This window comes from Ursus arctos, unplaced genomic scaffold (genome assembly GCF_023065955.2).
Source record: "Ursus arctos isolate Adak ecotype North America unplaced genomic scaffold, UrsArc2.0 scaffold_9, whole genome shotgun sequence".
NCBI lineage: Eukaryota > Metazoa > Chordata > Mammalia > Carnivora > Ursidae > Ursus > Ursus arctos.
The window spans coordinates 65,952,275-65,968,751 of NW_026623111.1; the positions used below are offsets into that span (position 1 = coordinate 65,952,275).

At 38.3% G+C, this 16,477-nt stretch overlaps 1 protein-coding gene across 11 annotated transcripts in view; it reads right to left on the reverse strand.

Moving 5' to 3' along the window:
- The window catches only part of WDFY3 (WD repeat and FYVE domain containing 3), a 265,960-nt gene that overhangs the window by 90,927 nt on the left and 158,556 nt on the right, over nt 1-16,477 (reverse strand). For all 11 annotated transcript variants that reach the window (XM_057309806.1, XM_057309803.1, XM_057309811.1 and 8 more), the window contains 8 exons: nt 14,546-14,777; nt 12,841-13,001; nt 10,513-10,624; nt 8,587-8,777; nt 7,020-7,172; nt 1,998-2,071; nt 1,754-1,915; nt 293-387 (listed from right to left, as the gene is read on the reverse strand). In XM_057309806.1, coding sequence (XP_057165789.1) covers nt 293-387; nt 1,754-1,915; nt 1,998-2,071; nt 7,020-7,172; nt 8,587-8,777; nt 10,513-10,624; nt 12,841-13,001; nt 14,546-14,777 — 1,180 coding nt within the window. The remainder of the gene's footprint in view (nt 1-292; nt 388-1,753; nt 1,916-1,997; nt 2,072-7,019; nt 7,173-8,586; nt 8,778-10,512; nt 10,625-12,840; nt 13,002-14,545; nt 14,778-16,477) is intronic.

Consider the following 16,477-nt stretch of genomic DNA (forward strand, 5'->3'; position numbering starts at 1 on the left):
TTCTCAGAGCTCATTAAGGTATGTGTACTCTTAATCCCCCTTACTTCACCCATCTCTCTACCCACCTCCAGGGAAGATTTTAGTTTTTAAGTAAAATTCACACCCTACTAAATTTCATAGGTAATTCTCTATTTCTGCATACTGTACAGACTTGCCTTAAGACAAAGACATCTGTGAAAGACCATGAAAAGAAATGTTAGGAGAAAGTATTATCATCGCATCACATATAATTCTAAGTTGTGCCAGAAAACAGGGCATAGTAATTAGTTTTCAAGCTCTAGACTCGACTCACCAGTATCAAGCTTCTCTTCATTGTTTATTTCCATAACTACAAATTTCTCACAAACTGCAAATGTTGGTAAAGTAGAAGAAATAAACTGGCCAAACCTTTAAATACGAGAAAAAAGTTATGGATTTTAGGTTTCTCTTTCCCCAAAACAAACAAACAAAAATATAAAGAAATAAAACACAAAGAAATGAAAAAATGGTACTTCATGTTTTAACTAATTTTTTACATACCTTTATGTGATTATATTCAATTTACTTCCCCTAGGACCATTGCAATTGATATTATATATTATAATGTTTTGAAAACACAGGGCAAAATATTTCTCCAGAAATATGAGTCCTTTAATGCACTAATCCTTTAATGCACTTTTAGGAACCAAACACTATGATCCAAATGAAAATGTCCTAACATTATCTATATGGATCCACTGTAGCCTACTAATGAAGAACTTGGGTTTTGGAAACACAGGTAATGTTAAAATCCCGGCCGTACCAGTTATTAATCTTATTACTTGAGGCAAATAGCTTAACCTCTCTGGGTTTTAGTTTCTTAATTGGTAAGTAGATAAAAACAAAAAACTTGATAGACTTCAGTGATAATTTTAGCAAAGTGACCATTATGGTTTCGTAATAAGATTTAACCAAATACTGTTAAATAACAAACACTAATCTCCAAAATAATTTTTAAACTCCAGTTTTAAATCTGTTGCCAAGTTACAAAAATGTCTTCAGGGTAAATGAATATAAACCTGAGTGATTTACAGGCTACACGGATTAGAGATTAGTCTACTGGGAATATTCTAATCAGTCAGTGTGATTTCACTTGTGATACCTGGGAGATTATATGAAAAGTGGTCAAATTCAGTTTAAGCAATTCTCTACTTGGAAAATACTTTGGTTAGGGAGTGTTTTCCTTCCATTTTCAGTTAAGATGGGAATTACCATGTAGACACTAAAATTATTCTATAGACAATCCATAAATACACCTTAAGCCATTTCTCAATAGCAGCAAAATAATCAATTATATAAAAGGTTGAATACACAAAAACAAAACATCACCACCTGTTTGGGTGGTAGAAAATAAATACATAAAAGAGATGACATGCCCACAATAGGGGGGGTGTGCATGTGTGCACACGCACACTTGGGCACATACACTTAATAAGTAGTAGAGCTTAGGGAAGATGAACCGAGAATTCCTATACTGAACGCTTCTATGTCTAGGACAATCAGTCTTGTTGGGTTCAGTTCTACATATTTTCTTATTCACTAGTGGCAACAACTGGTTTTGCTGTATAAAGACAAGATACTAAGATATGCATATTTTTTGTGCCTTACAAATATCGTGAATATTAACATTATGGGCATTACACAGGCATAAGAATCAATTACATTCCTCTCATTCACTTTAATCTCATTGGTACTTTTAGTCAATGAACAGACAGATAACAGAAGTTTTCACTACCTGAGCAGATCATTGCTGTTGGGAAAACCTTGCAGTAAGAAGCTCAGCACATTACTAATAGCAGCAATGGTAGGTTGGGATAAAGACATATCTCGAAGAGTCAGTAGCAATTTGGGGATTAGCTGGAATTCCCTCATTAATTTGGCATTCTTTGAAGCTTCACTGTAAGAAAAAGAAGACTTTATAAAGGCAATGTTATCATCTCTTCTACTGAACAATTAACTACATAGATATTAACTAATACCTGGACTCAGTGAGCAGTTCAATAAAGTGTTCAAATAAGGAAAGATGAAGTTCATATGGTGCATGGAGCCAAACCTACAATAAAAATAAAGAATAGCAGTACATTTAGGGTTAAAAAATACCCCAAATGACTATCCAACAAAGATAAATGCAGCACATAGAACTTATTTCACCTATATAATTAACTGAATATAATATAGGGGGAAGCCCTACAAAACTGCTTGTATATAAGACTTCTGGTTCTGTTTATAAAAGAATAATTGCTATGGAAATTAGCCTCCTAAACAACCAGAAAAGGAAAATGTATAGAAAACTTGTCTGGAAATCAAGGACTGAATATTATTACTGAATACAGAACACCGCATACGGAATAGAATGAATACTGAATGCTGCATCCTGAAGACAAAGACCGAGTGACTGGAATCTCATGTGGGGTCCAAAATTGGAATCAATCACTGCAGAAGAGTACACCAAACAATTCTTGGAACTTACAAAGGTCTGAGACTAGTTTGCACTCCCACCAAAAAGCATGTAAACTTCTTAATACATGGGGAGTTGGGTAGAGGCCCTAGAAGTGAAATACGTGAGTAGCGGGGCTAAATTTGTGCTAAAGGTTACTCTAGGTCCACACTAACAAATCTTTAAAAAGTGTGCCTCGAAAAAGATAACTGCAATACCAGAGCAAAGTTCAATACTTTTGTAAAGGAATACAACAAAATCAAGCACTGTTAACAATGTAGAATTTAGCATACCATCAATAATTACCAAGCATGCAAAGAAAAAGGAAAACATGATCCATAAGGAGGTGAAAAATTATTATATGTAGCCCAGAAATGACAGAAATGATAGAATTACCAGGACTTTCAAAAATCTATTAAAAATACGCTCCAGGGGCGCCTGGGTGGCTTAGGCGGTTAGGTGGCAGACCACTGATTTTGGCTCAGGTCATGGTCTCAAGAGTCCTGGGATGGAGCCCCACATCAGGCTCTGTCCTCAGCAGGGGGTCAGCTTGAGGATTTCTCTCCCTCTCCCTCTGCCCCCTCCCCACTCGCAGGCCTCTAAAATAAATAAATCTTTAAAAAGAAAAATGCTCCGTGTGCTAAAGAATGTAACTAAAAATATGAACATGAGGAGGAGAAAGTAACCAAAGATCCAAAATGAACTTCTACAGAGGAAAAGTAAAATATTTAAAATGAAAATGACACTGGATGGGACTAATAGCAGATTCGACACTGCAGAAAATAATTCAGTGAGCCTGACACAACGGAAACTATTCAAAATCAAGCATGAGAAAAGAACTAAAAAGAAATAACTAGATACAGCATCAGTGACTTGTGGGAAAATACCAAGCAATCTAACACATGTGTAACTGGAGTCCAGAAAAGGCTGGGGGAGAGCAACAGGAAAAAGAGCTGTAGAAATAATGGCTAAAAAATTTCTAATTTGATAAAAATGACAAACTCACATATCTAGAAAAGTTAATAAGCCCCAAGCAGAAGAAACATAGAAAAGAAAATGGAGTGGCTGACTTTTTTTTTTTTTTTTTTATTACTTGAGACAGTGAGAGAGCATGGGGGGGGCGGCGGGCAAAGGGAGAGGGCGAAGCAGACTCCCCGCTGAGCCAGGGGCCCAATGTGGGGCCTCACGTGGGACTCGATCCCAGGACCCGAAGATCATGACCTGAGCCAAAGGCAGACACTTAACCATCTGAGCCACCCAGGCGCCTCGGAGTGACTGACATCTTTAAGGCATAAAAAGAATTTTAAAAAGTCAACTAGAATTCTATTCTATGCAAAAATACCCTTCAAAAGAGAAAAAATAAAGACTTTTTCAGATCGGAGAATTTAAGGCTAGCAGACAGGCACTATGAAAAATGTTACAGAAAGTTCTTCAAGTTAGAAGAATAATATAAGATGGAAATCTGGATTATACAAAGGAATAAAAATGGCATGAATATTATTTATATATGTGGGTAAGAGTAAAAGAATTTTTAAAATTGTCTTTCAAAGATAACTTACTACTTATGCAAATATAATATAGAAACTACTGTGGAGATCATAAACATACAGAAATAAAATGTTGGACAGTAATAGCACAAAGGACAGGATGGGAGAAATCGAACTGTATCTTCACAAGGTTTTTACACTACAGGTAAAGTGGTGTAACATACTTTGAGGACAGACTGAATTGTTATAGATGTATCTTATAAATTCTAGAACAACCACTAAAAGAAAACACCTGTAATTCTATCACCATTATATTACTTGTATCTGTCAAATGCTCTATTAAAAATAAGGTTGAATTAAGTATTTATAGACTATTATGGTTTGCAGTAATGAGGGATGCTATATAATGATATAAAGTGAGCAAGGTAATTTAAAATGAAGCCAAAATTTGTCCAGCAACTGAATTTCTGATGTTTGTATATTAGATTTTAATCAGATACCTGGAACTAAAGATAACCCATGATTTAAAGTATCCATTTTCAGATGAAAACAAAGCCAGGCTTGATTAAGTAACTCTCCTTAGTACTCCCATAATTCTCTCTGCATACAGTTATCTCTGTGCTTTTCACAAGCTTTTAATGGTCTATTTACTTGCTTTTCTCTTCTAATGGATTAAATGCCTTGAGGCAAGGAATCTTTTATTTTCACATCATTAGCACCTAACACAATACCTGGCTCAAGATGCTCAATAGGTATTTGCTAAAAGAAAGAGAGGTTTGTATATTACGATTTTGAAGAGCAGGTTGAGAAATGTACACTTTATTGTGTTGGAAGAAAAATCACTGGAAGTTTTTGAATAATTAGTATGATTATGCCTTAGAAAGAATGAGGTCAAAAGATCTATGGATAGGGGCGCCTGGGTGGCTCAGTCATAAGCGTCTGCCTTCAGCTCAGAGCGTGATCCCAGGTCCCTGGGATTGAGCCCCGCATGGGGCTCCCTGCTCCACCCAGAGCCTGCTTCTTCCTCTCCCACTCCCCCTGCTTGTGTTCCCTCTCTCACTGGCTGTCTCTATCTCTGTCAAATAAATAAATAAAATCTTTTTTTAAAAAAAAAAAAGATCTACGGATAGGTTGAGGAAAGGAGGAAAGAAGCGATAGTTACCGTAGTAAGTAAGAAAAGATGATTAGGGCTTGGGCTAGGATGTAAAAGTAGAAACAAGAAGGTCAACAGCAGGGAATATGGAGGTACGGTCTATAGGACTTAAGACTGTTTATAAACAGGGAAAAAGAAGAAAGCTGATTTTTCAATTTCAAGCCTCAGTGACTAGGGAAATGGTGGTGTTATTAATAGAAATAGAGTTAGAAGGAAGAACTAATTTGGGGAAGGATGTTACGTTCAGTTTAGGTGTTGCTGGGACATAAAAACGGAAATGTTGAGCAAGAGATCAGAACTCCGTGTGGAATTCAGATGTCAAGCCAGAGATTCAGTTTGGGGCTCAACTTTGTAGAGATGAGGCTGTGGAACGGGGTAAGAACCTAAAGGAAAGAAAACAATTAAAAAAAGATAAAGAAATTGGACACTTTTATGTAAAAATAATGAAAATTTCAGAGCCAGAAAATTATGGGGAAAGTAGTGAGAATGATATAGGAACCTGGACACTGCTGCCTGAAGGCTAGTCAGACAGTCAGGAGCTGCAAAAAGGGGGAGTCAGTTAAGCATCTGCCTCCGGCTTGGGTCATGATCTCAGGGTCCTGGGATCTAGCCCTGCGTTGGGCTGCCTGCTCGGTGGGGAGCCTGCTTCTCCCGCTCCCTCTGCTCCTCCCTCCGCTCCTTCTCTCTCTATCAAATAAATAAATAAAATCTTAAAAAAAAAAGACAAAAGAGGGAGACACTACAGCATTTGCTCCCAAGCTGTGGGTACTGGGAACTAAGTATGGGCCAGGCTGTTAATATGTTTTCAAATAAAGTTTCAGGAAAGCAATTAGGGCACACAGCCTGTTTGCCAGGGATTTAAAATAACTGATAAGAAGAGCAAGCAGAGAAAGACATTCATCATATTGTTTCTCTCATCTATGGAACATAAGAACTAGGAAGATCGGTAGGAGAAGAAAGGGATAAAGAAAGGGGGGGTAATCAGAAGGGGGAATGAAGCATGAGAGACTATGGACTCTAAGAAACAAACTGAGGGCTTCGGAGGGGAAGGGGTGGGGGAATGGGATAGGCTGGTGATGGGTAGTCAGGAGGGCACGTGTTGCATGGTGCACTGGGTTTATACGCCACTAATGAATCATGGAACTTTACATCAAAAACCAGGGATGTACTGTATGGTGACTAACATAATATAATAAAAAAATATTATTATAGTAAAAAAAAAAAAAGAAGAAGAAGAAGAAGAGCTTACAGTAGTTACGAGGAAGAAGAGTTGTGGCCTAGACATTACAGCCAGCAACATTTAGTAGTAGACACCAAGCTGGGTGGTAGGGATATAGACGAAGACATGATCTCTGCACACGTGAAGCCTACCGCCCCACAGGAGGGATATATACAGATATAAAGCATATAGTGTGTGTGTGTGTGTGTATACACAAAGCATACAGTGGTAAGTACGCAAAGTACTGTGAATGGGAAGTTAATGGAGAAGGGATATGTGAGATTAAGTGGTACCTTATTATCTAAACAAAATAAATAATATTTTACCATGAGGCTACTATTAACCAAAATTTCAGGCGTAATAGCTCATATTTGTGGAGGAAAAATTTCTATTAGAATTATTTGATGAAAATATGTTTGCTTCTCATAATGTCAGAGGAAGCAGCAAATTAGCTATAGTTAGATAAATGCTTTATACCATTTCACTTCTACACTACTTGTAAACTGGAATATCCTTGGGGAGAAGAAACCCCATCACTACCCTACTTTTTTGTACTTCACTAATGACATTACCAGGAGATCATAAAATTATAAAACTTAAACACATCCTAGAGACAAAAATTATTTAATAGTTAACTCTAGCGACATACAGAGTAAGAAATGGATTCATTGACTGTATACTACCAGTCAGTGCTCATATACATACTTCAAAATCACAAAGGAGATCCTGGAAGGCAGTTGAATTTGGAATAATGGAGGTCTCATGTCCACTATCAACAGTTCCCACCAAGGAAAATGTTAGATGGAGAATGTGGCTGTTAAGGAGGGAACGTTTCTTCTTAAGCAGCATCGCCAGCAACTGAAAGAAAGCAATACCACATGCCCATTGATCAATCATCATCATCATCACACACACACACACACACTCACACACACTGGAGAGCTCTACGTAAAGCAATTCCTGAGACCTTTAAGCTGATTTCTCAATTTTTATTATGACAATGTAACATTAGAGAAAATCTGAAAAGCAGGGCAATCCCATCACTCTATCATTAAAATATCGTCTACATAAACCCTTTCAACTCACATGTATTTCATTTGTTGTCATCATGTGCATGTATGTTTTTACTTTTTCTCCACACAACATTTTATTACAAAGATTTTTCTTTTGCACCATAGTCTTCATAATTACAATCTGGAAAGGTTGAGTGATATCCTCTGGAATGGTTATATAATTATTAATCATTCTCATAATGCTGGAACATTTAGAGGGTTTGTGTACTTTCCCGAAATGTGGTAAGCAATGCCACAATGTCATTTTGAAAGCTTTACAGAATAAAACACTTACAAAATAGTGTGATTAAATCTACAGAAAACAGTGTAGTAAATAGTTTATTTACTACCAGTGAACTACCGGCTACAGTAACGGAAGGCATTTATACTTCATCTACACTAAAGGGATTTAATCTTGCTCCAAATACATGTTTCTCTTTTGACAAATAACTTTCTGCCTAAACCTAGTGGGTTGTGGACATATGAACACTGCCTATTTTTATTCCCAAAGGAGTGTTCAGGACTAGCAACGGCACAGGTATCATACAGTGGCTCTCATCCCTAGTCAAGTATATGGGGGGAGCGGTAGAAGGTGAGTGGGTGTGGAGGGGAGAGACAAGGAAAGCCAGGAAAGCTCTGGATCCATCACCGATTTGGCAGCCTCTGGAGCAGCCGGCAATATGACCCTATTTCATTTCATTCCTATTTCCATAGAGAAAAATAATTCCAACCTAGCAAATACATCTGAAATAACTAAAAAACTGAAATAACACAGCCTAATTCAGGAGTTTAGGAAGGGAGATATGATGAGATAGGATACGAAGTTTGAGCCAAAATAATAAAAGTTTTTAGTTTTACTAAAAACTACTGATGTTTTGAAGTTTACTTGGGTGAAATAATTCTTCCAGAGTTTGAAAAAATATGAATAATAATGAAAATTAGAAGGTTTTTGTTGGTTTCTTTTTAACACAAAGAAAAATGAAGGTGAAGCTTTATGGTTACAAACCTGGGGGCGCCTGGGTGGCACAGCGGTTAAGCGTCTGCCTTCGGCTCAGGGCGTGATCCCAGCGTTACGGGATCGAGCCCCACATCAGGCTCCTCCGCTATGAGCCTGCTTCTTCCTCTCCCACTCCCCCTGCTTGTGCTCCCTCTCTCGCTGGCTGTCTCTATCTTTGTCAAATAAATAAAATCTTTAAAAAAAAAAAAAAAAACAAACAAACCTGGTAGCCCTTGATTCTTTCCATTTCTTTGCTGGCTAGTGGGTTACTCTTGACCACACAAACCAGGGCCTTGACTGCTGCATACAGCCCTTCCACATCCGAAGCCATGGCCACCAGGCCCAGGATGGCTGCCGCTCCACCAATGTACTGCAAAGTAGTGGCAACAGGCTTAGGGACAAATGTTCTTACTCCTGATTAAAAGACAGTAAAAAATAGTTAAATTCCCCATGTTAACAAGAACTGAAAAAAATCATCTTAAGAAGTACTTCATTAATTTTAAATTATACTTCAAAAAAAAAAAACCCACCTCTATCCTAAAACAGAAATTCAACAACAAAAAAAAAATTTCAAGGTAGGATGTGGAAGGTAATAAATGTTAATAGCTACACTCAGAGATGAGGTGGGAGTAAAGGAGTGAGTAGAGAAGGGCTAGGGTTTGAGAGTAAGCTGCAAGGTTTTAACTGTGTTGCTTTGGGCCACATAAAGGAAAAGTACAGAGGCCCTGGGAATGCATTTCTGAGATGAGTGAGAAAGCCTGACTAGGTACTGTTGGGGAATAAACTTGGGGAGGGCAACAGCACTCTAACTCTGACTTGGGGAATGGGATGTGGATGCCATCCTGAAGGACCAAGTAGTCCCAAGACAAGCTAAGCGAGGCACATCACTGGCCATTACTCAAAGCTTTTGCTAGTTCCGTAGTCTGAGTACATCAGTGACCCCAGGAGAGTATCATCACGTGGAAAGAGAGGACTAGAACCAATTTCATGTCCACTAAAAAAAACCTCACATCTATGTTCCCAACCTTGCTTTTAAAAAAAGGTACTGTTTGAATGTTGTCTGCCTACTAATCAAGATGGAGTTATCCAAAAATAAAACTAATATGCATTATATTTCTATGTGCTTTGCAGTATTCGTAATATTTGCATATATTATGGTACTAAATTTTGAAAACTACCCTCTAAGGTAATTAGGGCCAGCATTACTACTTTATAGATAAGAAAGTTGAAGTCCAAAGAGCTCAAATATCTGGCATAATGCCACACAGTAACGGAACAGGAGCTAGAACCTAAATCTTTGAGCTCTTCACTCACTGCTCTTTTTACTATACCACGTGCTGCTATATTTTTGTAAAGGACATAAAGCAGAGCTCAGTCAGTATTTGCTGAATTGAATGAAGAAAAACTACCATGTGCATTAGCATAAAGAAAACAGTTTTATCAGTGCAATGTGGTTAAAGAAGAAAATCAAAGTTAAGATATGTGCACATCACTGAGACAATAAAAATTGCCAAGGACTGATAAACATGTAGGATTCTGACCAACAGAACACTAACTTTTTGTTACTCTAAATAAGAGCTGATATTAAGTACTGATTTGTACATTAAATATATAATGGCTGGTTCTGAATTTTGGATGACATGACTGGATTATGTCTCAGGATTCTATCTCACCAAAAAAATCAACTCTTTAAGCACACATCAGGTACAAGGCTCTGCAGAACGTCCACCAGCTTTAACTTTTACAATAGCTGGATTCACTGTTTATACGCCAAAGCTCTTATTTCTAGCTCATTTCCAAATAACACTCATGGGTGCCACCACTGCTGAACCAAGCCATGCAATAACCATCAATATTTCCAAGCCTTTACATCTATCCCTAAACATAGTGCGAAGTTTACCTTGAAATTACACAGAAGTATGCAGTCAGCACTCATCTGTGCTGACAAAAGAAGGAAAAAGTTAATGAGATTTTCAAAAGGTTATGATTTTTAAAGTTGACTGCAGTTTGAGATTGTTACATTCATCTCTAAATATTGCAAGAACACTATGAAATATGAGTTTAAACACTTGCCCTCCTGTGAGGAAAGCGAATGCAGATTTGAAGGCAAATAAAGAAGTTTGAAACTCTGTGAGACAATCTGACTCACCCAGGTATCCAATCAGAGTAGCCCCAACTGTCCGTGCAGGTCCATTAAGATGTCCTGCTGAATTATGTATCAATTTCACAGGAGTGGCGTTCTCATGGGAGGAAATGCCTAACTGAAGAATAGGAAAGGGAAATAAAATGTAACTACAGAAGAGTCTGAACATTTTGATTGGGGGAAAAAAATACATGATTAGTAACATATCATTTCTTTCTCTCCATATCAGAATATTAAAAACATGGGCATTCATTTTTTTTTTTTTTTTTAATGCACGAGCTCTTCCAATGGGTAGAAAGTCACAGAAAGTAAATTAAGTACAGTCTACTGAGATAACGATGGTGAGTGGGGTCTCTGGAAATAGCTTCAGAGATCTTTCTGAATGAAACTCGGTCATGGTTTTAAAGTTCTTATCACTCGCTGCCTCACAGTATTTCTGATTAGTGAACATAATATTAGCTTTACTTCATATCCAAGTAAACGTCACATAAATTATTCAAGTGTTCACAGATAAAACATGCCTATAGAAAAGAAATGTTAAGTTTTGCAAGTGCACACACACATAAACACATAACGTGCTTTCAAAGCAAACACAATCCTAAGACTTTAATTCTGCTGTTACCTGTAGAACTAAATTTACCTACAGTTCATGTTCCTTTAAAGATGGTACATGTATTTACAGACATAAGACTGCACAAGAGTTGTAAATACTTACTGTCCCCAAATCCCTTCCTTCCAGTTTCCTGATTTCCTCCCTTGGTCTTTGCCTCTCTTAATCAGCCAAAACAGCTTGCCAAGCTCACTGATGACTCCCACCTCGCTAGACCCCACTTTTCGTCAGTCCCCGGTCCCGGTCTTTCTTGACCGGACACATTTGCCATGGTGAATCACCGATTTCTAACACATCAAACTCTTCTGGTTTTTCTTTCTGGCTGGCTGCTACTCCTCACTGTTCTCTGCTGGTTCTTTATCTCCTCAGCTCCACAGTACTGGATGTCCCAGGTCTCGGTCTGTAACCTTTCTCTATCCATACCCACACTTCGGTGAAAGCATCTAGTCTCGTGGCTTTAAATACCACCTCTGAACATCCGTGGTTCAAACCTCAATTCCAAACTCCAGATTCCTATTTCCAACGGCTCTGAGATCTCCACTAAGATGTCTAATACGCTTCTCAAATTTTTCCAAAACACAGTTCTCAGAATTCTTCCCCAAACTACTCTTCCTGAAGTTTTCTCCGAATCAAAAAAAGTGACCCTATTTTCTTCACTGTTAGAACCAAAAACCTTGGAATTACCCTTCATTCCTTTCTTCCCCTCACGATTCACACCCAATCACCAAAAACTGCTGGCTTGATCTTCAAAATATACTTCAAATCTGATCATTTCTCATCACGGCCACTGCTATCACCCCAGTACTCACCACCATGATCACTCACACGAATTATTATAAAACTTGTCCCCCTTCAGTCTATTCAATAGAGGTCATAGTCATCCGGGCTAACATTTCATTCATTAGGTCCGGAACCCTATAATGCTTCCCATGTCACTTAGTTAAAGCCAATGCCTTTACCACTGCCTACAGTCTAGTCCCCATCACCTATTTGAGTTCCTCTCCTACTACCCAGGTCTTCTCTCATTTGTTCTAGCCACACCTGCCTTTGCAGCAGGCACGACCTTCCTCAGGGCCTTAGCACTTACACCGCTGGGACAAAACCCCCCGCGCCGTGTCCGTATCCCATTCTGCATATTCTCATGGCTTGCTGCCTCACCTCTCTCAAGTCTTCTCCAATTTCACCTTCACAGTGAGGGCTCCTCTGACCATCCTATTTAACACTATAAGCTGATTGCTTTCTCCTTCTTTGCTTTATTTTTCTGCAGAGCACTCTTCACCTTTGAACATAACCTATGATTAGGTTATTTCTTTAGTTATTATCATCTGTCTCTTCCACTACAATGTAAGAGCCATAAAGGCAGGCATTTTCTCTAAATACACTGCTGTGTCCTAAACAAGATGGTACCCGGCACACAGTTATAACCTTAAGAAGAGCAATTGTTTTCTTTTGTTTTCTGCCATTCAATTTCTTAATTGCTTATTTTAAAAAAAAGAACAAATATAAATCATGCAGAGAGAAGGAAATTCTCACTTTTCCAAATTAAGCTTAATATCTAATTATGTTTTGGCTTAAATCCAAAGCCAAATAAAACAAATATAAGCAATACAGGAGAGGCAGAGTTTCCAGTGACTATTCATACTTGGCTGGTACCCGTAACAACTCTCTGAAACACTGTTCCTGAGAGAACCCGCCACAGCTTCCCGGGAAATCATTCTGCTTACCTGCTTAGCAATGGCTTTGCTGTCCAACTTGTTGTAGACCTTCCGGATTCTTGCCACCGTTAGGGAAGACACGGAGAGTGCATAGAGGCCAAAGGACACCTTTTCTTCTGGCACTAATGACACAGGAGACGGGACGACACCTTCAGACTTTGCATCTTTACCTGCAAAGGAATAACAATCCTTTTCAAAACTGTCACTATTTCTCCTTATCCTAACACAAATGTTTTATTCTTACTGTCATTTTTAAATGGGTAAACTCAAAAACCTTTTAAAGTGGAACATGAGAGCTAAATTTAAAAACTGTTTTATTTAAATTTTCAGCTCTTCATTTCTTTTCAGAAAATAGAGAAAACCACCTAGTCACAGACCTCTACATTCCAAGTTTTATTCTTAAAATGTGCTTTACAAATAGCATAATGTAAAGGAAAAGAGTTTTAACTGTTATCAAAGAAATACACTTCTCCCCTTCGGATCAAAGGAGAAGGAGCATGAACATGAGTAGAATGCCTCTAAGTTTCGTAGCAGTAGGTCTCCTGCCCAGTGACAGCTCCCGTTATGTGCTTCTCTATATTCTTCTAAACAACACAGCAGAGCAGTTAAGAATACAAGTTTTGAAGCTAGATGGCTTAAGTTTGAATCCTGCTTTATCACTTAAAAGATATGTGACCTCCACACCTCTGTACCTCAGTTCCCTCATCTGTAAAATGGGGATTATAAAACCAGTACGTAAGTACCAATGTTTTGAGGAGATGAACAAATCCATGTGAAGGGCTCAGAACAGCTCTGCCCTTCATGTGTAATAACTTACTGCCCATACTGAGTGCTCAGTGTTAGCTATTGTTAGACGCTATCTAAATCAAGTACATGAGTGAGAGAGGGGCGCCTGGGTGGCTCAGCTGGCTAAGTATCTGCCCTGGGTTCAGGACATGATTTCAGGGTCCTGGGATCTAGTCCCACATCAGTCTCCCTGCTCAGCGGGAAGTCTGCTTCTCCCTCTCCCCTTCCCCACCGCTTGTGCACGCTCTCAAATAAATAAAATCTTAAAAAAAAAAAAAAAAAAAGAACACGAGTGAAAAACAAATTGCTTAGCCACAGAACTATCATCATTTAAATATACTTGTCCTAACGCTTCTGAGAACTTCGGGAGAATGAGAACAAGAGGATGGGGAACATCACTTGGAAAGAGTACTCCTACATCAGTTCCTTTGACTCTAAATTTCTTTTGGGAGTAAGGATAACAAGAAGTGGACTGTAGGAGTAAAGGGATGAGGAAAACTGATGTTACTGGTCTAACCTGAAATATATTTGTGTGTGTGTGTTTTCTGGAAACATCTCTCCTTCCTCTAACCAGAATAGATACACCTTAAGATGCTTATATAATAAGAGAAATTATAGAATGAGAAGCAAGCTGTGGTTAGACTCTTGGAGAGCATACATATCTTGGAGCCAATAAGAGAACTAGAAAATTTGTGATCAGGCATGAAGACAAAACTCAGGAAAGTATAGTACCATCAGTGGAGGAGAGCACTGGGACTAGGAGTGACTGGTCAACAGTATCACACTGACGAAGAGTGAAGGAAAAGGCTCTTTTTGTAAGACAAACATAAAGTACAACCCCATCCATACCCTATCTACAAACCCGTATATACCCTGATTCACAGATCTACACGGCAGGAGCTAAGTTTTATACTTTTAAGTTACTCACATGGCATACATACGGCCTGAAAGCTTCCAACATAATTTGGTCCTAGTTCATAAATGGTAGTAACATTTGATGGAGGTAAAACTTCTTCCAGAAAATGCGTGGGTCCCAGGCGCCAAACCAATGCAGCAATTTGGCGTTGGGCAGGTGGAGTGCCAACGTACGCATAGACTGTGCTGACCACAGGTGGGTTAGCAGAACCTGAGCCCCCAGGAGTACTGTGAACATAATGCAGCTGTGAAAGAAATGAAAGCAAATGTATGAGACAGAACCCAAAACCCCCCACTTTCACCAGGAAAATAACCACTTTTTGTGTATAGTTTCAGTATTCTCTGGTCATGATGCAACTTTACGAATGTACAAAAGCAGCTGCTTTGAGAAATACGAGGGCAGGCCAAGATTCTGGAACACGAATGTGGAAGACGGAAATCTGTTATTATCCAACTCTCTGATAAATTATCTAACGTAAGAACGGGAAACAATCAGATAGAGGGATACTGTTACTATCTGGTTGGTTTGCATACCAAATTAATGATGCTTCTATGAAATTTTTGGGTTGATATAAAAGCAGAGCTTTCCAACTACGGAATTCAAGTAGTCCTGAAATTAGCTATGTCGCCTTCAATGTGAGTCTGTCAAATTAAATTATATTCATGAGAAGTGTTTTATAATGGGTCAAGTGCTCTAAAAGTGATAAAATTTAAGTTCTATTATGTAATTTATATAACCATAATCTCAATGTAAAACACATTCTCAGATTTGAAATTACATTAGTGTTTATTTACTGACGAAGTGCAAAACTATCATTCAATTCATTCATAACAAATATATAATTAGAGTATAAGAGATAATGAAGTCAAATTGTTTCTTGTGGCACAGGCAGCTTCTACTACTCGATGGTAGGAAGGATGTTTTTTGGTACCACTGTCCTCGCTTCAGATTACATCACTCCATAGATTACAGAACAGCTCCTGGTGACCTTAACAGTGTGTGTGCAGACCACCATGCAGCCTAAAGCTGGTTTCCCGGGACCGCTGACTCCTCACAGGCACGGTGATGACGACGATGTAAATGTATCAACAATAAATCTACCTCTCAATGTTTAGAAGCTAAGGACATTTTTATTTTAAATAACACTAAAAATAACAAAGGAGCAACCTACTAGAGAATCCACAAGCCCATTTCAAATGCCATCATATGTACAAAACAAACAATGACTATTCCGACAGAGTACATTTTAGGGTTTATCTTCTTGAAACACAATGTCACAATAAAATATCATTAACGAAGGAAATGCATTCAAGGAAGCTGCTGATTTCACTGTTTTTTAAACTTTAATTCACACAAAAGGACAAACTTCGCTTTTGTTGCTTCTTTCAAGAGATAATCGCTATAAAAATGGATACTATCTTTTAGATAGCTAAAGCATTTTAACAGCTTGCTACCTGAGTTCTGTCAGAAGTAACTAGCGGCATTCATCCTGATACAAAAAAAGAACTTCTGACTCTTTACCAGTTATTTCAACTCTCTTGCCTCTCTTCTGAATACCATGTATCTATATCTACAGGAATATTTATACACTCATTCATTCAGCAAACAGTAATGGAACACCTACTATTATTATCAGGGACTAATCTGGGCGATCTGAAAACAGATTTGGATGAATGAAAACAATTCCAGCTCCAAAGGAATACAGAGTCTACTGGAATGCGTAAGAACGATAAAGTGATGGCAAAACAGTGTGCTCACAGGTTATTTAGGCATCCCTCAGCTGGCTTTTCTGTTGTGAAAAATCACTGAGCCAACTGGCTCACGCGCTGACATATTCACTAACTTCTTTAGTACTACGTAAGCCCTTCTTTCCCTTCCTCTCTAATCAAGTGATATGAATTAGCCAGCCACATGACTCCCAAACATATTGTTCAAATGGGTAAC